At 46.0% G+C, this 26,156-nt stretch overlaps 2 protein-coding genes and 7 long non-coding RNA genes across 74 annotated transcripts; 6 read left to right on the plus strand and 3 right to left on the minus strand.

Annotated features, from left to right (window-relative positions):
* Positions 1-25,733, plus strand: abcd4 (ATP-binding cassette, sub-family D (ALD), member 4). The gene is made up of 19 exons (XM_052524387.1): positions 1-246; positions 670-788; positions 3,620-3,747; positions 6,120-6,259; positions 6,619-6,735; positions 9,884-10,009; positions 10,187-10,237; positions 10,336-10,430; positions 10,967-11,088; positions 13,560-13,651; positions 13,805-13,894; positions 14,775-14,920; positions 18,583-18,731; positions 19,338-19,374; positions 19,506-19,555; positions 22,462-22,514; positions 23,399-23,475; positions 23,717-23,832; positions 25,175-25,733. Exons 1-19 carry the CDS (start codon positions 206-208, stop codon positions 25,241-25,243), a joined length of 1,818 nt encoding a protein of 605 aa, XP_052380347.1. The 5' UTR covers positions 1-205; the 3' UTR covers positions 25,244-25,733.
* LOC127931481 (uncharacterized) lies at positions 788-3,222 on the plus strand. 42 transcript variants are annotated; one of them, XM_052524349.1, is made up of 7 exons: positions 806-869; positions 951-1,213; positions 1,254-1,562; positions 1,920-2,204; positions 2,245-2,484; positions 2,565-2,604; positions 2,646-3,222. In XM_052524349.1, exons 1-7 carry the CDS (start codon positions 832-834, stop codon positions 2,842-2,844), a joined length of 1,374 nt encoding a protein of 457 aa, XP_052380309.1. In that variant the 5' UTR covers positions 806-831; the 3' UTR covers positions 2,845-3,222. The 42 variants fall into 42 exon arrangements, 40 of the variants coding, with proteins under 40 accessions (XP_052380326.1, XP_052380309.1, XP_052380307.1 ...); XM_052524347.1 differs by having other exon boundaries at positions 1,920-1,978; positions 2,019-2,204; positions 2,565-3,222; XM_052524353.1 differs by adding an exon at positions 1,618-1,760 and having other exon boundaries at positions 1,254-1,416; positions 2,002-2,204; positions 2,565-3,222.
* On the plus strand, positions 4,825-5,918 carry LOC127931487 (uncharacterized). Of its 13 annotated transcripts, none has more exons than XR_008141452.1 (4): positions 4,825-5,314; positions 5,399-5,525; positions 5,612-5,739; positions 5,781-5,918. It is a non-coding gene; the product is annotated as an uncharacterized LOC127931487 (long non-coding RNA). The 13 variants fall into 13 exon arrangements; XR_008141454.1 differs by lacking the exon at positions 5,399-5,525 and having other exon boundaries at positions 5,526-5,654; positions 5,697-5,739; XR_008141448.1 differs by having other exon boundaries at positions 4,825-5,228; positions 5,272-5,441; positions 5,526-5,739.
* Positions 6,742-8,052, minus strand: LOC127931488 (uncharacterized). Of its 5 annotated transcripts, XR_008141458.1 has the most exons (6): positions 7,907-8,046; positions 7,702-7,783; positions 7,497-7,578; positions 7,333-7,414; positions 7,169-7,291; positions 6,742-7,086 (listed from the first exon to the last, which is right to left on the minus strand). It is a non-coding gene; the product is annotated as an uncharacterized LOC127931488 (long non-coding RNA). The 5 variants fall into 5 exon arrangements; XR_008141459.1 differs by lacking the exon at positions 7,333-7,414 and having other exon boundaries at positions 7,456-7,537; XR_008141460.1 differs by lacking the exons at positions 7,333-7,414; positions 7,497-7,578.
* LOC127931490 (uncharacterized) lies at positions 6,778-7,953 on the plus strand. The gene is made up of 5 exons (XR_008141462.1): positions 6,778-6,899; positions 7,146-7,391; positions 7,474-7,514; positions 7,597-7,678; positions 7,884-7,953. It is a non-coding gene; the product is annotated as an uncharacterized LOC127931490 (long non-coding RNA).
* LOC127931482 (uncharacterized) lies at positions 11,121-12,945 on the plus strand. Of its 8 annotated transcripts, none has more exons than XR_008141393.1 (6): positions 11,130-11,203; positions 11,512-11,663; positions 11,783-12,156; positions 12,276-12,538; positions 12,576-12,764; positions 12,802-12,945. It is a non-coding gene; the product is annotated as an uncharacterized LOC127931482 (long non-coding RNA). The 8 variants fall into 8 exon arrangements; XR_008141394.1 differs by having other exon boundaries at positions 11,136-11,203; positions 11,553-11,663; XR_008141392.1 differs by having other exon boundaries at positions 11,139-11,203; positions 11,475-11,663.
* LOC127931486 (uncharacterized) lies at positions 18,743-21,183 on the minus strand. 2 transcript variants are annotated; one of them, XR_008141442.1, is made up of 3 exons: positions 21,060-21,183; positions 20,469-20,698; positions 18,743-20,436 (listed from the first exon to the last, which is right to left on the minus strand). It is a non-coding gene; the product is annotated as an uncharacterized LOC127931486 (long non-coding RNA). The 2 variants fall into 2 exon arrangements; XR_008141441.1 differs by having other exon boundaries at positions 20,469-20,599; positions 20,929-21,183.
* LOC127931489 (uncharacterized) lies at positions 21,231-22,144 on the minus strand. Its single transcript, XR_008141461.1, has 3 exons — positions 22,059-22,144; positions 21,927-22,025; positions 21,231-21,632 (listed from the first exon to the last, which is right to left on the minus strand). It is a non-coding gene; the product is annotated as an uncharacterized LOC127931489 (long non-coding RNA).
* LOC127931491 (uncharacterized) lies at positions 23,973-25,120 on the plus strand. The gene is made up of 3 exons (XR_008141463.1): positions 23,973-24,048; positions 24,639-24,782; positions 25,007-25,120. It is a non-coding gene; the product is annotated as an uncharacterized LOC127931491 (long non-coding RNA).
* Positions 25,734-26,156: the final 423 nt, after the last annotated feature.

Below are 26,156 nucleotides of genomic sequence, written 5' to 3' on the forward strand. Positions count from 1 at the left end.
TGGGTCAGTTATAAACCAACTTCACAGTGACATTTTTAGCAGCTTGCTTCCTGGTTATTATATATATATATTTTAAACCTTTTGTCGTGGTCTTACTGTGACTTTCACAGGGACTAGTTGTGAAATCACTCCACTGATATCTCCAGTTAGTTTATACAAGTCAGAAAATAGCCCACTGTGATTTTATTTGGATAATACTGTGCAGATGCCACCACTTGCAAGGGCGAGTGGCAAAGGGATGAAAAGGTAAGTGTTTTTAATCATTAGCTCAGCTTCATGACAGGTGATTAATTGGTCCTAATTCATCCGCTGGGTGCTGGTGGGTGGGTTTGTGTTGGCTTGATGTTTTTCTCTTTTGCTTAAATGGACTATTTCAGTGCATCGACATTGACAATAGAATATTGATCTATATTTCAATAGCATGCTCCATAATGTACATAACTAATCTATTACGGCTGGACCTGTGGTCATGCCTTGTCATGAGCAGAAATGTTCATGTTCAGCTAGCTAACGCAATAGCCTACTATTAGCTGCCAGTTTGCCCAGTCAAGGTGTTTTGAGATGGGTAGCTGGTATGGTGCTAGTAGCTAGTATGACAGGACCCACAAATAATATATATATATATATGTGTGTGTGTGTGTGTGTGTGTGTGTGTGTGTGACCCAGAAGGCCCAAACTAGACTGGAGGTTTGTCCAGAGGTTCTGCAGCATCCAGAGGGTTCTCTTCCCATCATGGTCCAGTCAGAACGTACTGATGTTGGGGACGTTGGTGGGAGTCACACTCACAGGTATGGTCAGCTTCCGGGGTCACTTTATGTCACACTCACAGGTATGGTCAGCTTCCAGGTCACTTTATGTCACACTCACAGGTATGGTCAGCTTCCAGGTCACTTTATGTCACACTCACAGGTATGGTCAGCTTCCGGGGTCACTTTATGTCACACTCACAGGTATGGTCAGCTTCCGGGGTCACTTTATGTCACACTCACAGGTATGGTCAGCTTCCGGGGTCACTTTATGTCACACTCACAGGTATGGTCAGCTTCCGGGGTCACTTTATGTCACACTCACAGGTATGGTCAGCTTCCGGGGTCACTTTATGTCACACTCACAGGTATGGTCAGCTTCCGGGGTCACTTTATGTCACACTCACAGGTATGGTCAGCTTCCAGGTCACTTTATGTCACACTCACAGGTATGGTCAGCTTCCGGGGTCACTTTATGTTACACTCACAGGTATGGTCAGCTTCCAGGTCACTTTATGTCACACTCACAGGTATGGTCAGCTTCCGGGGTCACTTTATGTCACACTCACAGGTATGGTCAGCTTCCGGGGTCACTTTATGTCACACTCACAGGTATGGTCAGCTTCCGGGGTCACTTTATGTCACACTCACAGGTATGGTCAGCTTCCAGGTCACTTTATGTCACACTCACAGGTATGGTCAGCTTCCGGGGTCACTTTATGTCACACTCACAGGTATGGTCAGCTTCCGGGGTCACTTTATGTCACACTCACAGGTATGGTCAGCTTCCGGGGTCACTTTATGTCACACTCACAGGTATGGTCAGCTTCAGGTCACTTTATGTCACACTCACAGGTATGGTCAGCTTCAGGTCACTTTATGTCACACTCACAGGTATGGTCAGCTTCCAGGTCACTTTATGTCACACTCACAGGTATGGTCAGCTTCCAGGTCACTTTATGTCACACTCACAGGTATGGTCAGCTTCCAGGTCACTTTATGTCACACTCACAGGTATGGTCAGCTTCAGGTCACTTTATGTCACACTCACAGGTATGGTCAGCTTCCAGGTCACTTTATGTCACACTCACAGGTATGGTCAGCTTCCGGGTCACTTTATGTCACACTCACAGGTATGGTCAGCTTCCGGGTCACTTTATGTCACACTCACAGGTATGGTCAGCTTCCGGGGTCACTTTATGTCACACTCACAGGTATGGTCAGCTTCCGGGGTCACTTTATGTCACACTCACAGGTATGGTCAGCTTCCAGGTCACTTTATGTCACACTCACAGGTATGGTCAGCTTCCGGGGTCACTTTATGTCACACTCACAGGTATGGTCAGCTTCCGGGGTCACTTTATGTCACACTCACAGGTATGGTCAGCTTCCGGGGTCACTTTATGTCACACTCACAGGTATGGTCAGCTTCCAGGTCACTTTATGTCACACTCACAGGTATGGTCAGCTTCCGGGTCACTTTATGTCACACTCACAGGTATGGTCAGCTTCCAGGTCACTTTATGTCACACTCACAGGTATGGTCAGCTTCCAGGTCACTTTATGTCACACTCACAGGTATGGTCAGCTTCCAGGTCACTTTATGTCACACTCACAGGTATGGTCAGCTTCCAGGTCACTTTATGTCACACTCACAGGTATGGTCAGCTTCCAGGTCACTTTATGTCACACTCACAGGTATGGTCAGCTTCCAGGTCACTTTATGTCACACTCACAGGTATGGTCAGCTTCCGGGTCACTTTATGTCACACTCACAGGTATGGTCAGCTTCCGGGTCACTTTATGTCACACTCACAGGTATGGTCAGCTTCCAGGTCACTTTATGTCACACTCACAGGTATGGTCAGCTTCCGGGGTCACTTTATGTCACACTCACAGGTATGGTCAGCTTCCAGGTCACTTTATGTCACACTCACAGGTATGGTCAGCTTCCAGGTCACTTTATGTCACACTCACAGGTATGGTCAGCTTCCAGGTCACTTTATGTCACACTCACAGGTATGGTCAGCTTCCAGGTCACTTTATGTCACACTCACAGGTATGGTCAGCTTCCAGGTCACTTTATGTTCACAAATAAATGGGAAAGATGTCTTAACTTATAAAAGGTTGAGGTAAACAGAGTACTCCAATAAAGCGATCAGTGATCAAACAAATGTTGGAGAGATCAATAAATGTGGGGTTGGCAAGAGAAGTGACGATAGGGCACATTATTGTAGTTGTCTGCCTACTAGATAAATGGAGACGTAATTGGGGTGAACTGAAAGACATCTCAGTCAGATATTTAGGTCAACTTCTCTGTATTGACTGATGGCTGTCAGGAGCTTTAGTGCTCTTGGTATCAGATTAGAGGAAAGGGTTATGTTTGTAAGACTATTGATGACTAATGTATTGTTCACTACGTAACTTAAAAAATAAAATACAAATCTATGAATCAATCACAAAGGCACAATGCAAGGCTGCAGCTAGGGTTGCAAAATCTTCATAACTTTCAAATAAAATTCCCCAGTTTAAAAAAATATATATTTAAAAAATCCTAGTTGGAATATTCCTGGAATCAGAAGGTACCAAATATTTCTGGAAAACCTGAGCTGTTGTTGTTGTTGTTGTTGTTGTTGTTGTGTAAAGTTATGGGACTAAAGCCTCTTCAAGATATACGCTGCATTTGTCTCTTTTGTTTTACAAGCCACGAGTCTAAACGTGCATCCCAAATTCCCTTTATAGTGCATTGCTTTTGACCATGTCACCCACGGTCCCCATTGGCTCTCATCAAAAGTAGTGCACTATGAAGGGAATAGGTCGCCATTTGAGAGGCAACACTAACAGTTTTGCCGACTCGTCTTCCCTCTCCTCAGAACAGATGATCATTTACCAAGTGGGAGTCATCCCCAGTCAGTTCTACGAGGCTCTGTCTGACAAGGACTATGGTGCGTTCAAGAACCTCGCAGGGTTGGCCTTCCTGCTTATACTGCTCAACTCCACAGTGAGTAGTTCACTAATCAAATCAAATCACTAGTTCTCAAGCACATTGACCAGTTGCCAACTTCACCAGTGTGGTCAACCTGAAACCATTTTTAATTTACTAACTTTTTATTCTCACTCCATAACCGTCACGTTTTACCCCGGCTCACAACAAACGTTCCCACAACATTTAGAGAATGTTGCCTAACGTTTTCATAGAAATGTTGCAGTGATGTGCAAGGACTGTTTCCAAGAGACCATTCCCCTTAATGTCTAACAGAACAGACAGAGAGCTGTGAATGGATCAGTGGTTCACCAATCAGGGCCTCGATAGGCTTGGCAACAGTGAAGGGGTGATGTGTAATAAAAACTAAATCTGAAAGAAAATGTCTCATGAGGACCATCAGGCGACGTCCTAAAAATGTCTTTAGGGACGTCACCGGAACAAGTCAAAAAACCCTTCAGGGGACGATGACAGAACGTCCCATGTTTTAAACGTCCTTGGACACGGGAGTGTTCTTGCAATGTTTTAAAAATTTATTTTTTTAACCTTTATTTAGCGAGGTAAGTCAGTTAAGAACTAATTGTTATTTTCAATGACGGCCTAGGAACAGTGGGTCAACTGCCTGTTCAGGGGCAGAACGACAGATTTGTACCTTGTCAGCTCGGGGATTCGAACTTGCAACCTTTCGGTTACTAGTCCAACGCTCTAACCAATGAAACGTGTCTAAAACATGAATGTATTATTCTCTGAGAACACGGCAACTATTTTCTGCGTGTGTTTGGTGGGACGTTGATTGAATCCTCGACCTAAAACCCACAGAAAACTGGACGTTCTTGTAACATCCCATGAAACGTTTCCAGAATATTCTGAGAACACGGTAACCACGTTTTTATAGGTTTTGTTTTGTTTGACATTGAGGGAATTGTTCTCCTAACTCCTAACGCCAAAACATGCTCAATAGGTTCTCCGGAGATTTTCACTTAAAATACATCGATTTTTCACTACAACTAACGGAACACTGGACGCTCGCACATCAGGAGAACATTACAAAAACGTTCTATCCCCTTAGAATTGTTAGCTGGGGTCCATGCTGAAAGGGACTGACTACAATGTCAGCAAATACACTTCACTGACTGGCTGTGTGACTGTTTTTTATGAGGTCATTCCAACCACTGACTGGCTGTGTGACTGTTTTTTATGAGGTCATTCCAACCACTGACTGCTGTGTGACTGTTTTTTATGAGGTCATTCCAACCACTGACTGCTGTGTGACTGTTTTTTATGAGGTCATTCCAACCACTAATTGGCTGTGTGACTGTTTTTTATGAGGTCATTCCAACCACTGACTGCTGTGTGACTGTTTTTTATGAGGTCATTCCAACCACTGACTGGCTGTGTGACTGTTTTTTATGAGGTCATTCCAACCACTCACTGGGTGTGTGACTGTTTTTTATGAGGTCATTCCAACCACTGACTGCTGTGTGACTGTTTTTTATGAGGTCATTCCAACCACTGACTGGCTGTGTGACTGTTTTTTATGAGGTCATTCCAACCACTGACTGGCTGTGTGACTGTTTTTTATGAGGTCATTCCAACCACTGACTGCTGTGTGACTGTTTTTTATGAGGTCATTCCAACCACTGACTGCTGTGTGACTGTTTTTTATGAGGTCATTCCAACCACTGACTGGCTGTGTGACTGTTTTTTATGAGGTCATTCCAACCACTGACTGCTGTGTGACTGTTTTTTATGAGGTCATTCCAACCACTGACTGCTGTGTGACTGTTTTTTATGAGGTCATTCCAACCACTGACTGGCTGTGTGACTGTTTTTTATGAGGTCATTCCAACCACTGACTGGCTGTGTGACTGTTTTTTATGAGGTCATTCCAACCACTGACTGGCTGTGTGACTGTTTTTTATGAGGTCATTCCAACCACTGACTGCTGTGTGACTGTTTTTTATGAGGTCATTCCAACCACTGACTGGCTGTGTGACTGTTTTTTATGAGGTCATTCCAACCACTGACTGGCTGTGACTGTTTTTTATGAGGTCATTCCAACCACTGACTGGCTGTGTGACTGTTTTTTATGAGGTCATTCCAACCACTGACTGCTGTGTGACTGTTTTTTATGAGGTCATTCCAACTACTGACTGGGTGTTATAGGACCCGACCTGAAAGTGCACTCGTCATTGCGTAATCTAGGCATAGTTGTCATTCAGGAATTGGGTATCAAGGGAGAAATTGTGTTAACTCAGCTGGACTGAACCTCATAAGTTACAAAATCAGCTATTTTCTGAATGTGAAGATTTTGACTTATTGTCTTGAAATTCACCCAACCAATTTGAATACAGGTTAAATATATTTTTCTCTCTCTCTCTCTCCCCTAGTTGAAGAGTGTGGACCAGTATATCTGCAGTCTGATGTCTGTGAGTTGGAGGAAGTCTTTAACAGAGAGTCTCCACAGAGCTTACTTCCAGGGGAATGTTTACTACACACTCAACGTGCTCAGAGAGGACATTGATAACCCGTACGCGTGCACACACACACACATACATACACACATACATACATACATACATACATACATACATATACACACACACACACACACATACATACATACATATACATACACACACACATATACATACATATACATATACACACATACATACATATACATACACACACACACACACATGCATGCATACATACATATACATACATACATACATACATACATACATACATACATACATACATACACACACACACACACACACACACACTGACATAGCCTCAACCTCTCCTCTCTCACTCATTTGACAATTTACAGATTTGAAGTGTGTGTGTGTCCGTGTGATTTAAATATGTGTGTGTTTCCAGAGACCAGCGAATCAGTCAGGACACAGAGAGGTTATGTAAACAGATGAGCACCATGGTCAGCAGATTGATCATCTCTCCATTCACCTTGGTCTACTACACCTACCAATGTTTCTACAGGTTAGTACCCTGGTCTACTACACCTACCAATGTTTCTACAGGTTAGTACCCTGGTCTACTACACCTACCAATATTACTACAGGTTAGTACCCTGGTCTACTACACCTACCAATATTACTACAGGTTAGTACCCTGGTCTTCTACACCTACCAATATTACTACAGGTTAGTACACTGGTCTACTACACCTACCAATGTTTCTACAGGTTAGTACCCTGGTCTTCTACACCTACCAATATTACTACAGGTTAGTACCCTGGTCTACTACACCTACCAATATTACTACAGGTTAGTACCCTGGTCTACTACACCTACCAATGTTTCTACAGGTTAGTACCCTGGTCTTCTACACCTACCAATATTACTACAGGTTAGTACCCTGGTCTACTACACCTACCAATGTTTCTACAGGTTAGTACCCTGGTCTACTACACCTACCAATATTACTACAGGTTAGTACCCTGGTCTACTACACCTACCAATATTACTACAGGTTAGTACCCTGGTCTTCTACACCTACCAATACTACTACAGGTTAGTACCCTGGTCTACTACACCTACCAATGTTTCTACAGGTTAGTACCCTGGTCTTCTACACCTACCAATATTACTACAGGTTAGTACCCTGGTCTACTACACCTACCAATGTTTCTACAGGTTAGTACCCTGGTCTTCTACACCTACCAATACTACTACAGGTTAGTACCCTGGTCTTCTACACCTACCAATATTACTACAGGTTAGTACCCTGGTCTACTACACCTACCAATATTACTACAGGTTAGTACCCTGGTCTACTACACCTACCAATGTTTCTACAGGTTAGTACCCTGGTCTACTACACCTACCAATGTTACTACAGGTTAGTACCCTGGTCTACTACACCTACCAATGTTTCTACAGGTTAGTACCCTGGTCTACTACACCTACCAATATTACTACAGGTTAGTACCCTGGTCTTCTACACCTACCAATATTACTACAGGTTAGTACCCTGGTCTACTACACCTACCAATGTTTCTACAGGTTAGTACCCTGGTCTTCTACACCTACCAATACTACTACAGGTTAGTACCCTGGTCTTCTACACCTACCAATGTTTCTACAGGTTAGTACCCTGGTCTACTACACCTACCAATGTTTCTACAGGTTAGTACCCTGGTCTACTACACCTACCAATATTACTACAGGTTAGTACCCTGGTCTACTACACCTACCAATATTACTACAGGTTAGTACCCTGGTCTTCTACACCTACCAATATTACTACAGGTTAGTACCCTGGTCTTCTACACCTACCAATATTACTACAGGTTAGTACCCTGGTCTACTACACCTGCCAATATTACTACTGGTCTGAATGCATTATATGGCAGTACCTCATAGGTGAGTATAAGCGCCTCAGTCTGATTGAAGACATTTGCATGGACATGACATGGAATAGGACTACCATTGATATGTGGTTAGCATGGAAAGCAACAGCTGACTAAAAAAAAAGAGATGTTTGCATTTTTCTATCCTTCACTCATGTCTCCTCCCCCCCCTTATCCCCTCTCCATCTCTTCCCCCTGATCCCCCTCCATCTCTTCACCCTTATCCCCCTCTCCATCTCTTCTCTCTTATCCCCCTCTCCATATGTTCACCCTTATCCCCCTCTCCATCTCTTCTCCCCGATCCCCCTCTCCATCTCTTCACCCTTATCCCCCTCTCCATCTCTTCACCCTTATCCCCCTCTCCATCTCTTCACCCTTATCCCCCTCTCCATCTCTTCACCCTTATCCCCCTCTCCATCTCTTCACGCTTATCCCCCTCTCCATCTGTTCACCCTTATCCCCCCTCTCCATCTGTTCACCCTTATCCCCCTCTCCATCTCTTCCCCCTTATCCCCCTCTCCATCTCTTCCCCCTTATCCCCCTCTCCATCTCTTCACCCTTATCCCCCTCTCCATCTCTTCACCCTTATCCCCCTCTCCATCTCTTCACCCTTATCCCCCTCTCCATCTCTTCACCCTTATCCCCCTCTCCATCTCTTCACCCTTATCCCCCTCCCCATCTCTTCACCCTTATCCCCCCCCCATCTCTTCCCCCTTATCCCCCCCCATCTCTTCACCCTTATCCCCCTCTCCATCTCTTCACCCTTATCCCCCTCTCCATCTCTTCACCCTTATCCCCCTCTCCATCTCTTCACCCTTATCCCCCTCTCCATCTCTTCACCCTTATCCCCCTCTCCATCTCTTCACCCTTATCCCCCTCTCCATCTCTTCACCCTTATCCCCCTCTCCATCTCTTCACCCTTATCCCCCTCTCCATCTCTTCACCCTTATCCCCCTCTCCATCTCTTCACCCTTATCCCCCTCTCCATCTCTTCACCCTTATCCCCCTCTCCATCTCTTCACCCTTATCCCCCTCTCCATCTCTTCACCCTTATCCCCCTCTCCATCTCTTCACCCTTATCCCCCTCTCCATCTCTTCACCCTTATCCCCCTCTCCATCTCTTCACCCTTATCCCCCTCTCCATCTTCACCCTTATCCCCCTCTCCATCTCTTCACCCTTATCCCCCTCTCCATCTCTTCACCCTTATCCCCCTCTCCATCTTCACCCTTATCCCCCTCTCCATCTCTTCTCCCTTATCCCCCTCTCCATCTCTTCACCCTTATCCCCCTCTCCATCTCTTCACCCTTATCCCCCTCTCCATCTCTTCCCCCTTACCCCCCCTCTCCATCTTCACCCTTATCCCCCTCTCCATCTCTTCACCCTTATCCCCCTCTCCATCTCTTCACCCTTATCCCCCTCTCCATCTGTTCACCCTTATCCCCCTCTCCATCTGTTCACCCTTATCCCCCTCTCCATCTGTTCACCCTTATCCCCTCTCCATCTCTTCCCCCTTATCCCCCTCTCCATCTCTTCACCCTTATCCCCCTCTCCATCTCTTCACCCTTATCCCCCTCTCCATCTGTTCACCCTTATCCCCTCTCCATCTCTTCACCCTTATCCCCTCTCCATCTCTTCACCCTTATCCCCCTCTCCATCTCTTCACCCTTATCCCCCTCCATCTTCTCCCCCTATCCCCCTCTCAATCTTCTCCCTTATCCCCCTCCATCTTCTCCCCCTTATCCCCCTCTCCATCTTCTCCCCCTCCATCCCTGTAGCACTGGCTGGATCGGTCCTGTTAGTATCTTTGGCTACTTCATAGTGGGGACTATCACCAATAAAATCCTCATGGGGCCAATTGTGTCGACTCTGTTTGAACAGGAGAAACTGGAGGGAGACTTCAGGTACAGGAATGATATGTACACCCTTAGTTTGAATGTAGTTAGCAAACATCCTGCCAACTGTGTTACCTGGTAATATTATAGATACGTAGGATATGGGACGTGATAGGCTGTACTTTCACGTGAACATTTTTTTTTAAAGTGAGGTGACCAATGAAGTGACTGGGTTTTTACTTCCAGGTTCAAGCACATGCAAATCCGGTCCAACGCCGAGTCTGCCGCTTTCTACAGGTCAGTCAGCCCCATGGGGGTTGGACCGTGATATGATTTGTCCGTCTTGTGTCTATGCATTAAGACGTAGTGGTCTGTGCTGTTTAACCTGAATACAGAGCTGGCATAGTGGAACACATGAGGACAGACAGGAGACTGCAGACGCTGCTGCGCTGCCAGAAGAGTCTGATGAACAAGGAACTCTGGCTGTACAGTAAGGACACACACACACTCACACACACACACTCACACTCACACACACGTACGTCTGATTGATTGTCTTTAAAAAAAAATAACAATTTAATTCTCCGTTCATCTGAAATGATGACCTCTAGAATTCTCCTAATGCAAATGGTAGGATCTAAACAACCCTCCTCTCTTTTCTCCTCCTCCTCCACCCTATTCTCTCCTCTCTTCCTCTTCCGCCCACCTCCTCCTCTCCTCCTCTCTTCCTCTTCCGCCCTCCTCTCCTCCTCTCTCCTCTGCTGTCCTCTCCTCCTCTCTCCTCTGCTGTCCTCTCCTCCTCTCTCCTCTGCTGTCCTCTCCTCCTCTCTTCCTCTCCCGCCCTCCTCTCCTCTGCTGTCCTCTCCTCCTCTCCTCCTCTCTTCCTCTCCCGCCCACCTCCTCCTCTCTTCCTCTCCCGCCCACCTCCTCCTCTCCTCCTCTCTCCTCTGCTGTCCTCTCCTCCTCTCTTCCTCTCCCGCCCTCCTCTCCTCCTTTCTCCTCTGCTGTCCTCTCCTCCTCTCTCAGTTGGAGTGAACACCTTTGACTACCTGGGTGGTATCCTCAGCTACATCATTATCTCCATCCCCATCTTTTCGGGTGTTTATAACAACCTCAGTCCAGGGGAGCTCAGTGCCCTCATCAGTAAGGTACAGTAGTTCAGGGGGCAGTGTCCTCATCAGTAAGGTACAGTAGTTCAGGTGGAGCTCAGTGTCCTCATCAGTAAGGTACAGTAGCCCAGGGGACAGTGTCCTCATCAGTAAGGTACAGTAGCCCAGGGGACAGTGTCCTCATCAGTAAGGTACAGTAGCCCAGGGGACAGTGTCCTCATCAGTAAGGTACAGTAGTTCGGGTGGAGCTCAGTGCCCTCATCAGTAAGGTACAGTAGTTCAGGGGGCAGTGTCCTCATCAGTAAGGTACAGTAGTTCAGGTGGAGCTCAGTGTCCTCATCAGTAAGGTACAGTAGCCCAGGGGACAGTGTCCTCATCAGTAAGGTACAGTAGTTCAGGTGGAGCTCAGTGTCCTCATCAGTAAGGTACAGTAGTTCAGGGGACAGTGTCCTCATCAGTAAGGTACAGTAGTTCAGGTGGAGCTCAGTGTCCTCATCAGTAAGGTACAGTAGCCCAGGGGACAGTGTCCTCATCAGTAAGGTACAGTAGCCCAGGGGACAGTGTCCTCATCAGTAAGGTACAGTAGCCCAGGGGACAGTGTCCTCATCAGTAAGGTACAGTAGTTCAGGTGGAGCTCAGTGTACTCATCAGTAAGGTACAGTAGTTCAGGGGACAGTGTCCTCATCAGTAAGGTACAGTAGTTCAGGTGGAGCTCAGTGTCCTCATCAGTAAGGTACAGTAGCCCAGGGGACAGTGTCCTCATCAGTAAGGTACAGTAGCCCAGGGGACAGTGTCCTCATCAGTAAGGTACAGTAGCCCAGGGGACAGTGTCCTCATCAGTAAGGTACAGTAGCCCAGGGGACAGTGTCCTCATCAGTAAGGTACAGTAGTTCGGGTGGAGCTCAGTGTCCTCATCAGTAAGGTACAGTAGCCCAGGGGACAGTGTCCTCATCAGTAAGGTACAGTAGCCCAGGGGACAGTGTCCTCATCAGTAAGGTACAGTAGCCCAGGGGACAGTGTCCTCATCAGTAAGGTACAGTAGCCCAGGGGACAGTGTCCTCATCAGTAAGGTACAGTAGCCCAGGGGACAGTGTCCTCATCAGTAAGGTACAGTAGTTCAGGTGGAGCTCAGTGTCCTCATCAGTAAGGTACAGTAGTTCAGGGGACAGTGTCCTCATCAGTAAGGTACAGTAGTTCAGGTGGAGCTCAGTGTCCTCATCAGTAAGGTACAGTAGCCCAGGGGACAGTGTCCTCATCAGTAAGGTACAGTAGCCCAGGGGACAGTGTCCTCATCAGTAAGGTACAGTAGCCCAGGGGACAGTGTCCTCATCAGTAAGGTACAGTAGCCCAGGGGACAGTGTCCTCATCAGTAAGGTACAGTAGCCCAGGGGACAGTGTCCTCATCAGTAAGGTACAGTAGTTCGGGTGGAGCTCAGTGTCCTCATCAGTAAGGTACAGTAGCCCAGGGGACAGTGTCCTCATCAGTAAGGTACAGTAGTTCAGGGGACAGTGTCCTCATCAGTAAGGTACAGTAGTTCAGGGGACAGTGTCCTCATCAGTAAGGTACAGTAGTTCAGGTGGAGCTCAGTGTCCTCATCAGTAAGGTACAGTAGCCCAGGGGACAGTGTCCTCATCAGTTCGGTACAGTAGCCCAGGGGACAGTGTCCTCATCAGTTCGGTACAGTAGCCCAGGGGACAGTGTCCTCATCAGTTCGGTACAGTAGCCCAGGGGACAGTGTCCTCATCAGTAAGGTACAGTAGCCCAGGGGACAGTGTCCTCATCAGTTCGGTACAGTAGCCCAGGGGACAGTGTCCTCATCAGTTCGGTACAGTAGCCCAGGGGACAGTGTCCTCATCAGTTCGGTACAGTAGCCCAGGGGACAGTGTCCTCATCAGTAAGGTAGGCCACTGTTTTTCCCCCTCTCTCTCCACAGATTACTTAGTCTTCCATGCCCTCATTACTGTCATTACCGCCTCTATCCTCTGGGTGGCAGTATATACCATATGCTATACATTAAAAAGGTTGTCTCTAAGTCACTGTATGTAATGTCCTGTTTTGGAGAGGAAGAGAACAGAGCAGGTTTACAATTTGTAAGTCGCTCTGGATAAGAGCGTCTGCTAAATGACTTAAATGTTAAATGTACAGGTTCATAATGATCCTGAACTAGGGGACCTTTATATACGGGGTCCGTCAATACTTTCTCTTATTCTGCCTTGCAGTGCCTGACCACACACAGTCACAAATCTCTCTCTCTCGCCCTCTCTGCTCTCTCTCTGCTCTCTCTCTCTCTGCTCTCTCTTTCTCTCACCTCTATCTGCTCTCTCTCACCTATCTGCGCTCTCTCTCTCTCTCACACCTCTATCTGCGCTCTCTCTCTCTCTCCTATCTGCTCTCTCTCTCTCTCTCACCTCTATCTGCGCTCTCTCTCTCTCACACCTCTATCTGCGCTCTCTCTCTCTCACCTATCTGCTCTCTCTCTCTCTCTCTCTCACCCCTCTCTCTCCCTCAGAATGCCTTTGTATGTATCTACTTGATAAGCTGCTTCAGTCAGCTAATAGACCTGTCTACCACTCTGTCAGATGTGGCTGGATACACCCACAGGTAACATTACGCATACTGATCAACCGTGTGTGTGTGTGTGTGGTGTGTGTGTGTGTAGTAACACCCAGAAGCTTATTGTCATGCTGTGTGTGTTGTGGTGTGTGTGTAGTAACACCCAGAAGCTTATTGTCATGCTGTGTGTGTTGTGGGCAGGATAGGAGAGCTAAGGGAAGTAATGGATGATATCTTGAGGACACGTTGTGACTACGACCCTGCATCAGGAGATTCCTACGACTTTGACAGGTAAAACAACAGCAGTATGTTTCGTTAGGCTTCCATGCTCCAGAGTACTCTAACAGGCTGCAGTATGTTTCATTAAGCTTCCATGCTCCAGAGTACTCTAACAGGCTGCAGTATGTTTCGTTAGGCTTCCATGCTCCAGAGTACTCTAACAGGCTGCAGTATGTTCCGTTAGGCTTCCATGCTCCAGAGTACTCTAACAGGCTGCAGTATGTTTCGTTAAGCTTCCATGCTCCAGAGTACTCTAACAGGCTGCAGTATGTTTCGTTAAGCTTCCATGCTCCAGAGTACTCTAACAGGCTGCAGTATGTTTCGTTAGGCTTCCATGCTCCAGAGTACTCTAACAGGCTGCAGTATGTTCCGTTAGGCTTCCATGCTCCAGAGTACTCTAACAGGCTGCAGTATGTTCCGTTAAGCTTCCATGCTCCAGAGTACTCAGAGCACAGGAATGAGTTTTGAAGGGAGGATTACGAGTGCAATCACAAAGCGGAGAACGCTGAAAGGAACATGGCTAAAGATTTTCTCTCCTATGTTTGGCCTTTTTACATTTTAGTCATTTTGCAGAGGCTCTTATCCAGAATGACATACAGGAGCAATTAGGGTTGGGGTGCCTTGCTCAAGAGCACATCGACCTTTTGGTTACTGGCACAATGCTCACAATGCTCTTAACCACCACTAACCGCTACCTGCTAGGCTACCTGCTAACCACTAGGCTACCTGCTAGGCTACCTGCTAACCACTAGGCTACCTGCTAGGCTACCTGCTAACCACTAGGCTACCTGCTAGGCTACCTGCTAACCACTAGGCTACCTTCTAGGCTACCTGCTAACCACTAGGCTACCTGCTAACCACTAGGCTAACTGCTCCTCCCCTCTCCATCCAGTGACAAGGTCCACAGTGGTCCAGTAGACACAGCCTTCATCCTGGACTGTGTGTCCTACAAGAGTCCCTTCTCTGAGCAGCTGCTGGTTGAAGAGCTGAGTATCAAGATCAGCCAGGGCTCCAATCTGCTGGTGGTGGGAAACACAGGTAGGTAGACAGGTATAATATACAGGTAGGGGTAGACAGGTATAATATACAGGTAGGGGTAGACAGGAATATTATAATATACAGGTAGCGGTAGACAGGTATAATATACAGGTAGGGGTAGACAGGTATAATATACAGGTAGGGGTAGACAGGTATAATATACAGGTAGGGGTAGACAGGTATAATATACAGGTAGGGGTAGACAGGTATAATATACAGGTAGGGGTAGACAGGTATAATATACAGGTAGGGGTAGACAGGTATAATATACAGGTAGGGGTAGACAGGTATAATATACAGGTAGGGGTAGACAGGTATAATATACAGGTAGGGGTAGACAGGAATATTATAATATACAGGTAGGGGTAGACAGGAATATTATAATATACAGGTAGGGGTAGACAGGTATAATATACAGGTAGGGGTAGACAGGTATAATATACAGGTAGGGGTAGACAGGTATAATATACAGGTAGGGGTAGACAGGTATAATATACAGGTAGGGGTAGACAGGAATATTATAATATACAGGTAGCGGTAGACAGGTATAATATACAGGTAGGGGTAGACAGGTATAATATACAGGTAGGGGTAGACAGGTATAATATACAGGTAGGGTAGACTGGTATATTATAATATACAGGTAGGGGTAGACTGGTATATTATAATATACAGGTAGGGGTAGACAGGTATAATAATATACAGGTAGGGGTAGACAGGTATAATGTAGGGTAGACTGGTATATTATAATATACAGGTAGGGGTAGACAGGTATATTATAATATACAGGTAGGGCTAGACAGGTATATTATAATATACAGGTAGGGGTAGACAGGTATAATATACAGGTAGGGTAGACAGGTATATTATAATATACAGGTAGGGGTAGACAGGTATATTATAATATACAGGTAGGGTAGACAGGTATATTATAATATACAGGTAGGGGTAGACATGTATATTATAATATACAGGTAGGGGTAGACAGGTATATTATAATATACAGGTAGGGGTAGACAGGTATATTATAATATACAGGTAGGGGTAGACAGGTATATTATAATATACAGGTAGGGGTAGACAGGTATATTATAATATACAGGTAGGAGTAGACAGGTATATTATAATATACAGGTAGGGGTAGACAGGTATATTATAATATACAGGTAGGGGTAGACAGGTATATTATAATATACAGGTAGGGGTAGACAGGTATATTATAATATACAGGTAGGGGTAGACAGGTATATTATAATATACAGGTAGGAGTAGACAGGTATATTATAATATACAGGTAGGGGTAGACGGGTATAATAGACAGGTAGGTAGACAGGTATAATATACAGGTAGGGGTAGACGGGTATAATATACAGGTAGGGGTAGACAGGTATATTATAATATACAGGTAGGGGTAGACAGGAATATTATAATATACAGGTAGGGGTAGACTGATATATTATAATATACAGGTAGGGGTAGACAGGTATAATATACACGTAGGGTAGACGGGTATATTATAATATACAGGTAGGGGTAGACAGGTATAATATACAGGTAGGGATAGACAGGTATAATATACAGGTAGGGATAGACAGGTATAATATACAGGTAGGGATAGACAGGTATAATATACAGGTAGGGATAGACAGGTATAATATACAGGTAGGGTAGACTGGTATAATATACAGGTAGGGGTAGACAGGTATATTATAATATACAGGTAGGGGTAGACAGGTATAATATACAGGTAGGGGTAGACAGGTATAATATACAGGTAGGGGTAGACAGGTATAATATACAGGTAGGGGTAGACAGGTATAATATACAGGTAGGGGTAGACAGGTATAATATACAGGTAGGGGTAGACAGGTATAATATACAGGTAGGGGTAGACAGGTATAATATACAGGTAGGGGTAGACAGGTATAATATACAGGTAGGGGTAGACAGGTATAATATACAGGTAGGGGTAGACAGGTATAATATACAGGTAGGGGTAGACAGGTATAATATACAGGTAGGGGTAGACAGGTATAATATACAGGTAGGGGTAGACAGGTATAATATACAGGTAGGGGTAGACAGGTATAATATACAGGTAGGGGTAGACAGGTATAATATACAGGTAGGGGTAGACAGGTATAATATACAGGTAGGGGTAGACAGGTATAATATACAGGTAGGGGTAGACGGGTATAATATACAGGTAGGGGTAGACAGGTATAATATACAGGTAGGGGTAGACAGGTATAATATACAGGTAGGGGTAGACAGGTATATTATAATATACAGGTAGGGGTAGACAGGTATAATATACAGGTAGGGGTGGACTGGTATATTATAATATACAGGTAGGGGTAGACTGGTATAATATACAGGTAGGGGTAGACAGGTATAATATACAGGTAGGGTAGACAGGTATATTATAATATAGAGGTAGGGGTAGACAGGTATAATAGACAGGTAGGGGTAGACAGGTATAATATACAGGTAGGGGTAGACAGGTATAATATACAGGTAGGTGTAGACTGGTATAATATAGTGGTTGGGGTAGACTGGTATAATATAGTGGTTGGGGTAGACTGGTATAATATAGTGGTTGGGGTAGACTGGTATAATATAGTGGTTGGGGTAGACTGGTATAATATAGTGGTTGGGGTAGACTGGTATAATATAGTGGTTGGGGTAGACTGGTATAATATAGTGGTTGGGGTAGACTGGTATAATATAGTGGTTGGGGTAGACTGGTATAATATAGTGGTTGGGGTAGACTGGTATAATATAGTGGTTGGGGTAGACTGGTATAATATAGTGGTTGGGGTAGACTGGTATAATATAGTGGTTGGGGTAGACTGGTATAATATAGTGGTTGGGGTAGACTGGTATAATATAGTGGTTGGGGTAGACTGGTATAATATAGTGGTTGGGGTAGACTGGTATAATATAGTGGTTGGGGTAGACTGGTATAATATAGTGGTTGGGGTAGACTGGTATAATATAGTGGTTGGGGTAGACTGGTATAATATAGTGGTTGGGGTAGACTGGTATAATATAGTGGTTGGGGTAGACTGGTATAATATAGTGGTTGGGGTAGACTGGTATAATATAGTGGTTGGGGTAGACTGGTATAATATAGTGGTTGGGGTAGACTGGTATAATATAGTGGTTGGGGTAGACTGGTATAATATAGTGGTTGGGGTAGACTGGTATAATATAGTGGTTGGGGTAGACTGGTATAATATAGTGGTTGGGGTAGACTGGTATAATATAGTGGTTGGGGTAGACTGGTATAATATAGTGGTTGGGGTAGACTGGTATAATATACAGGTAGGGGTAGACGGGTATAATATACAGGTAGGAGTAGACAGGTATAATATAGTGGTTGGGGTAGACTGGTATAATATAGTGGTTGGGGTAGACTGGTATAATATACAGGTAGGAGTAGACAGGTATAATATACAGGTAGGAGTAGACAGGTATAATATAGAGGTAGGGGTATTTTGTAAATGACATCGCCGAAGTCGAGGATCAGTAGGATAGTCAGTTTTACGAGTGTATGGAGATGGCCGCAATGCTGCTGCCCATGTTCTCACAGATGACCTAATGGGACAGATACAAAGAAGAGTCATCTAACGAAGTCTATGGCTCATCCCGAAACACAGGCACTGGGAAGACCTCCCTACTGAGGGTCCTGAACCGCCTGTGGGAGGCCGACAGCGGCTATGTCCAGATGACGACGTGTTTCGGTCCCAGGGGAATCCTCTTTCTGCCTCAGAAACCCTACCTGACAGACGGAACACTCAGAGAACAGGTAAGTACTATATTACCCAGAAACCCTACCTGACAGACGGAACACTCAGAGAACAGGTAATTACTATATTACCCAGAAACCCTACCTGACAGACGGAACGCTCAGAGAACAGGTAATTACTATATTACCCAGAAACCCTACCTGACAGACGGAACACTCAGAGAACAGGTAATTACTATATTACCCAGAAACCCTACCTGACAGACGGAACACTCAGAGAACAGGTAATTACTATATTACCCAGAAACCCTACCTGACAGACGGAACACTCAGAGAACAGGTAATTACTATATTACCCAGAAACCCTACCTGACAGACGGAACACTCAGAGAACAGGTAATTACTATATTACCCAGAAACCCTACCTGACAGACGGAACACTCAGAGAACAGGTAATTACTATATTACCCAGAAACCCTACCTGACAGACTGAACGCTCAGAGAACAGGTAATTACTATATTACCCAGAAACCCTACCTGACAGACGGAACGCTCAGAGAACAGCTAGAAAACATTAATTTGTTTGTTTTGTCCATTCCTACTTTGAGGAAGATCGCACCAGTGTAACAAAATTTAACTAACTTGTTTTTTCTCTCTCTTCAACAGGTGATCTACCCTCTGAAGGAGATCTACCCTGTATCAGGTATGGTCTTGTGAAAATGGCCTTCTCAGGGACACATTTTGACATTTTGACAGAAAGTGTCACGAGGAGGCAATAGTCATAGCCAAAAAAAACTTCTCACTGTTGAAGCCATAACGGTTGTCTTTTCACAGGGTCAGTGGACGATGAGAGAATCATACAGTACCTGGAACTAGCTGGAGTGGTAAGTGTATATTAACATACTTTTTTATTTTTATTTTACCTTTTATTTAACGAGGCAAGTCAGTTAAGAACAAATTCTTATTTTCAATGATGGCCTAGGAACAGGGGCAGAACGACCAATTTGTACCTTGTCAGCTCTGGGGTTTGAACTTTCAACCTTCCGGTTAACTAGTCCAACGCTCTAACCACTAGGCTACCCTGCCGCCCCTCACCTCTAACCACTAGGCTACCCTGCCGCCCCTCACCTCTAACCACTAGGCTACCCTGCCGCCCCTCCACTCTAACCACTAGGCTACCCTGCCGCCCCTCCACTCTAACCACTAGGCTACCCTGCCGCCCCTCCACTCTAACCACTAGGCTACCCTGCCGCCCTCCACTCTAACCACTAGGCTACCCTGCCGCCCCTCCACTCTAACCACTAGGCTAATCTGCCGCCCCTCCACTCTAACCACTAGGCTACCTGCCGCCCCTCCACTCTAACCACGAGGCTACCCTGCCGCCCTCCACTCTAACCACTAGGCTACGCTGCCGCCCCTCCACTCTAACCACTAGACTACCTGCCGCCCCTCCACTCTAACCACTAGGCTACCTGCCGCCCCTCCACTCTAACCACTAGGCTACCCTGCCACCCCTCCACTCTAACCACTAGGCTACCCTGCCGCCCCTACACTCTAACCACTAGGCTAATCTGCCGCCCCTCCACTCTAACCACTAGGCTACCCTGCCGCCCCTCCACTCTAACCACTAGGCTACCTGCCGCCCCTCCACTCTAACCACTAGGCTACCTGCCGCCCCTCCACTCTAACCACTAGGCTACCCTGCCACCCCTCCACTCTAATCACTAGGCTACCTGCAGCCCCTCCACTCTAACCACTAGGCTACCTGCCGCCCCTCCACTCTAACCACTAGGCTACCTGCCGCCCCTCCACTCTAACCACTAGGCTACCCTGCCACCCCTCACCTCTAACCACTAGGCTACCTGCCGCCCCTCCACTCTAACCACTAGGCTACGCTGCCGCCCCTCCACTCTAACCACTAGGCTACCCTGCCGCCCCTCCACTCTAACCACTAGGCTACGCTGCCGCCCCTCCACTCTAACCACGAGGCTACCCTGCCGCCCCTCCACTCTAACCACTAGGCTACCCTGCCGCCCCTCCACTCTAACCACTAGGTTACCCTGCCGCCCCTCCACTCTAACCACTAGGCTACCCTGCCACCCCTCCACTCTAACCACGAGGTTACCCTGCCGCCCGTCCACTCTAACCACTAGGCTACCCTGCCGCCCCTCCACTCTAACCACTAGGCTACCTTCCTGCCCCTCCACTCTAACCACTAGGCTACCCTGCCACCCCTCCACTCTAACCACGAGGCTACCTGCCGCCCCTCCACTCTAACCACTAGGCTACGCTGCCGCCCCTCCACTCTAACCACTAGGCTACCCTGCCGCCCCTCCACTCTAACCACTAGGCTACCCTGCCGCCCCTCCACTCTAACCACTAGGCTACCTGCCGCCCCTCCACTCTAACCACTAGGCTACCCTGCCGCCCCTCACCTCTAACCACTAGGCTAATCTGCCGCCCCTCCACCCTAACCACTAGGCTACCCTGCCGTCCCTCACCTCTAACCACTAGGCTACCTGCCGCCCTCCACTCTAACCACTAGGTTACGCTGCCGCCCCTCCACTCTAACCACTAGGTTACCCTGCCGCCCCTCCACTCTAACCACTAGGTTACCCTGCCGCCCCTCACCTCTAACCACTAGGTTACCCTGCCACCCCTCCACTCTAACCACTAGGCTACCCTGCCGCCCCTCCACTCTAACCACTAGGCTACCCTGCCACCCCTCCACTCTAACCACTAGGCTACCCTGCCACCCCTCCAATCTAACCACTAGGTTACCCTGCCGCCCCTCACCTCTAACCACTAGGTTACCCTGCCGCCCCTCACCTCTAACCACTAGGCTACCCTGCCGCCCCTCCACTCTAACCACTAGGCTACCCTGCCGCCCCTCCTCTCTAACCACTAGGCTACCCTGCCGCCCCTCCCCTCTAACCACTAGGCTACCCTGCCGCCCCTCCACTCTAACCACGAGGCTACCCTGCCGCCCCTCCACTCTAACCACTAGGCTACCCTGCCGCCCTCCACTCTAACCACTAGGTTACCCTGCCGCCCCTACACTCTAACCACTAGGCTACCCTGCCGCCCCTCCACTCTAACCACGAGGCTACCCTGCCGCCCCTCCACTCTAACCACTAGGCTACCCTGCCGCCCCTCCTCTAACCACGAGGCTACCCTGCCGCCCCTCCACTCTAACCACTAGGCTGCCCTGCCGCCCCTCCACTCTAACCACTAGGTTACCCTGCCACCCCTCACCTCTAACCACTAGGCTACCCTGCCGCCCCTCCACTCTAACCACTAGGCTACCCTGCCGCCCCTCCACTCTAACCACTAGGCTGCCCTGCCGCCCCTCACCTCTAACCACTAGGTTACCCTGCCGCCCCTCACCTCTAACCACTAGGCTACGCTGCCGCCCCTCCACTCTAACCACTAGGCTACCCTGCCGCCCCTCCACTCTAACCACTAGGCTACCCTGCCGCCCTCCACTCTAACCACTAGGCTGCCCTGCCGCCCCTCACCTCTAACCACTAGGTTACCCTGCCGCCCCTCACCTCTAACCACTAGGCTACGCTGCCGCCCCTCCACTCTAACCACTAGGTTACCCTGCCGCCCCTCCACTCTAACCACTAGGCTACCCTGCCGCCCCTCCACTCTAACCACTAGGTTACCCTGCCGCCCCTCCACTCTAACCACTAGGCTACCCTGCCGCCCCACTTACAGTTTTACTCTGTATATTTTTCCTGTATTTACGTTAATTCTAAGGATATGACCCCCCTCTCTTATGTTCTAGTCTAGTCTCCTGAAGAGGACAGGAGGACTGGATGAGCCTGTAGACTGGAACTGGTAAGGAACAAACAAATGTGGTCTTGACTTTCTGGAACCCGTAGTTACTACAGTACATGTATACAGTCACGTCCAAAATGATGGGCACCATTTGATAAAGATAAAAGACTTTTAACATAACCAATACAGATATTGAGCTGTATTGTATGCTACTACATGCCTACGTACAGACCTGGAATCATTGGCCACTCTAACAAATGGATCACTAGTCACTTTTATTAAGGATGTTTACACATCTTGCGTTACTCATCCCAGATGTATATGCTGTATTTTATACCATCTATTGCATCTCGTCTATGCCGGTGTATTAGGTAGTTGTTGTGGAATTGTTAGATTACTTGTTAGATATTACTCCACTGTCGGAACTAGAAGCACAATGCATTTCGCTACACTCGCATTAACATCTGCTAACCATGTGTATGTGACCCAATAAAATGTGATTTGATTTGATTACTAACTACAGTTGCTCAGAGAAAAATATTTTGTTTTAACAAGTAATAAAAAAACATTTTAAAAAATCTTAAAAAGATAGGAGTATTTGTTATTTTACAGATTTATTTTTTTCTCATCTTTATAAAGGGTGCCAATAATGTTGGCTCTGATGGTACATCAGGCTGACCTCTCTGTCTCTCTCCGTCTCTCGCTCTCCGTCTCTCTCTCGCTCTGTCTCTCTCTTCTCTCTCTCTCTCTCTTTCTCTCTCTCTTTTCTCTCTCTCTCTTTCTCTCTCTCCCTGTCTCTCTCTCTCTCCCCCTGTCTCTCCCCCTGTCTCTCCCCCTGTCTCTCTCTCTGTCTCTCTCTCTCTTTCTGTGTGTCTCTTCTGTCTCCAGGGGCAGATGGCTTTAGATTGTGGAATGAAATGGCTGACACTCCTGTCTCTCTGCAGGTATGATGTTCTGTCTCCAGGGGAGATGCAGAGGCTTTGCTTTGCCCGACTCTTCTACCTGCAGCCTAAATACGCAGGTCTGTTGCCGACCCACGTTACCATCGATGCTGACCGTATGATACAATGTATCTGAGTGTGTAATGATTAGAACTACGGTGGAGATCAACTCTATTTCAACTGTTGGTTGATTCAAGACATCAAATACAAGAATCAGTGACTAAACAGGAAATTGAATTATTATTATTTTTTTTTTGTCAGTGTTGACTGAGGCTAGTGCTAACTCCCTGTGGTGTGTGTGCGTGTGCGTGTGCGTGCCAGTGTTGGACGAGGCGACCAGTGCCCTAACAGAGGACGCAGAGGGGCAGATGTACCGAGGCTGTAAGCAGCTGGGAATGACCCTGGTCAGCCTGGGACACCGCAAAAGCCTGGAGAAGGTACACAAGTTGACATAAGTATTAAGTAGTGCATGTGAATGTGTTATGAAGGGATATGAATGTGGTATTTATGTGTTATGAAAGGTTATGAATGTGGTATGAAGGGTTATGAATGTGGTATGAAGGGTTATGAATGTGGTATGTGTTATGAAGGGTTATGAATGTGTTATGAAGGGTTATGAATGTGGTATGAAGGGTTATGAATGTGGTATGAATGTGGTATGAAGGGTTATGAATGTGGTATGAAGGGTTATGAATGTGTTATGAAGGGTTATGAATGTGTTATGAAGGGTTATGAATGTGTTATGAAGGGTTATGAATGTGTTAAAGGGTTATGAATGTGACTATGAAGGGTTATGAATGTGGTATGAAGGGTTATAAATGTGTTATGAAGGGTTTTTTATGTGGTATGAAGTTATGAATGGGTTATGAATGTGGTATGAAGGGTTATGAATGTGTTATGAAGGGTTATGAATGTGGTATGAAGGGTTATGAATGTGGTATGAAGGGTTATGAATGTGGTATGTGGTATGAAGGGTTATGAATGGGTTATGAATGTGGTATGAAGGGTTATGAATGTGGTATGAAGGGTTATGAATGTGTTATGAAGGGTTATGAATGTGTTATGAAGGGTTATGAATGTGTTATGAAGGGTTATGAATGTGGTATGAAGGGTTATAAATGTGTTATGAAGGGGTATGAAGGGTTATGAATGTGTTATGAAGGGTTATGAATGTGGTATGAAGGGTTATGAATGTGGTATGAAGGGTTATGAATGTGGTATGTGGTATGAATGTGGTATGCAGGGTTATGAATGTGGTATGTGGTATGAATGTGGTATGAAGGGTTATGAATGTGTTATGAAGGGTTATGAATGTGTTATGAAGGGTTATGAATGTGTTATGAAGGGTTATGAATGTGGTATGAAGGGTTATGAATGTGGTATGAATGTGGTATGAAGGGTTATGAATGTGGTATGAAGGGTTATGAAGGGTTATACATGTGTTATGAAGGGTTATGAATGTGGTATGTGTTATGAAGGGTTATGAATGTGTTATGAAGGGTTATGAATGTGGTATGAAGGGTTATGAATGTGGTATGAAGGGTTATGAATGTGGTATGTGTTATGAAGGGTTATGAATGTGGTATGAAGGGTTATGAATGTGGTATGAAGGGTTATGAATGTGGTATGAAGGGTTATGAAGGGTTATAAATGTGTTATGAAGGGTTATGAATGTGGTATGTGTTATGAAGGGTTATGAATGTGGTATGAAGGGTTATGAATGTGGTATGAAGGGTTATGAATGTGTTATTAAGACCCTTCTGACTGTTCCCCCTCCAGTACCATGACGTCTCATTGAAACTGTGTGGAGAGGGACGCTGGGAGCTGACCAAGCTTAAACAGGAGTGATGCTTGAAACAATGACTGGTCACAACCAAAATGTAAATGACCACAACCCAACCAAAACACAACCACAATGTACCTGACAATCACTTATTAACCAAAACCAGTGTTAATTTTGGCACTTTTACATTTAGTCTTAGTCATTTTGACTAAAATATAATTAAATCTTGGTCACATTTTTGTAATTTGAATAATAAATTAGTCTAGTTTTTGTCAAAATGACAAAGATTGGTCCATTTTAGTCAACTAAATGCCTTATCGTTTTAGTCATATTTTAGTCACATTTGTATTGTCTCATTAAGTAAATATACAGAGCCTTCAGAAAGTATTCACACCCCTTGACTTTGTCCACATTTTGTTGTTGTTTACAGCCTGAATTTAACATGGATTAAATGTAGATTTTCTATGTCACTGGCTTACACACAATACCCCATCATGTCAAAGTGGATTTTATTTTTTATTCTTTTACTAATTAATAAAAAAAGAAAAGCTGAAATGTCTTGAGTCAAATAAGTTTTCAACACCTTTTGTTATTGCAAGTCTAAATCAATTCTGGAGTAAATGAATAAGTCGCATAATAAGTTGCATGGACAAAAACATGACTTTTGAATGACTACCTCATCTCTGTACCCCACACACATACAATTATCTGTAAGGTCCCTCAATCGAGCAGTGGATTTCAAGTACAGATCCAACCACAAAGCGCAGGGAGGTTTTTACCCAAGGGGTTGAATGAAGTCCGGGATCTGTGCAGGCCAGTCAAATTTTTCCACACTGATCTCGACAAACCATTTCTGTATGGACCTCACTTTGTGCAAGGGGGGCATTGTCATGCTGAAACAGGAAAGGGCCTTCCCCAAACTGTTGCCACAAAGTTGGAAGCACAGAATCGTCTAGAATGTCATTGTGTGCTGTTGCA

The sequence above is a fragment of the Oncorhynchus keta genome, chromosome 8 (genome assembly GCF_023373465.1).
Source record: "Oncorhynchus keta strain PuntledgeMale-10-30-2019 chromosome 8, Oket_V2, whole genome shotgun sequence".
NCBI classification, from domain to species: Eukaryota; Metazoa; Chordata; class Actinopteri; order Salmoniformes; family Salmonidae; genus Oncorhynchus; species Oncorhynchus keta.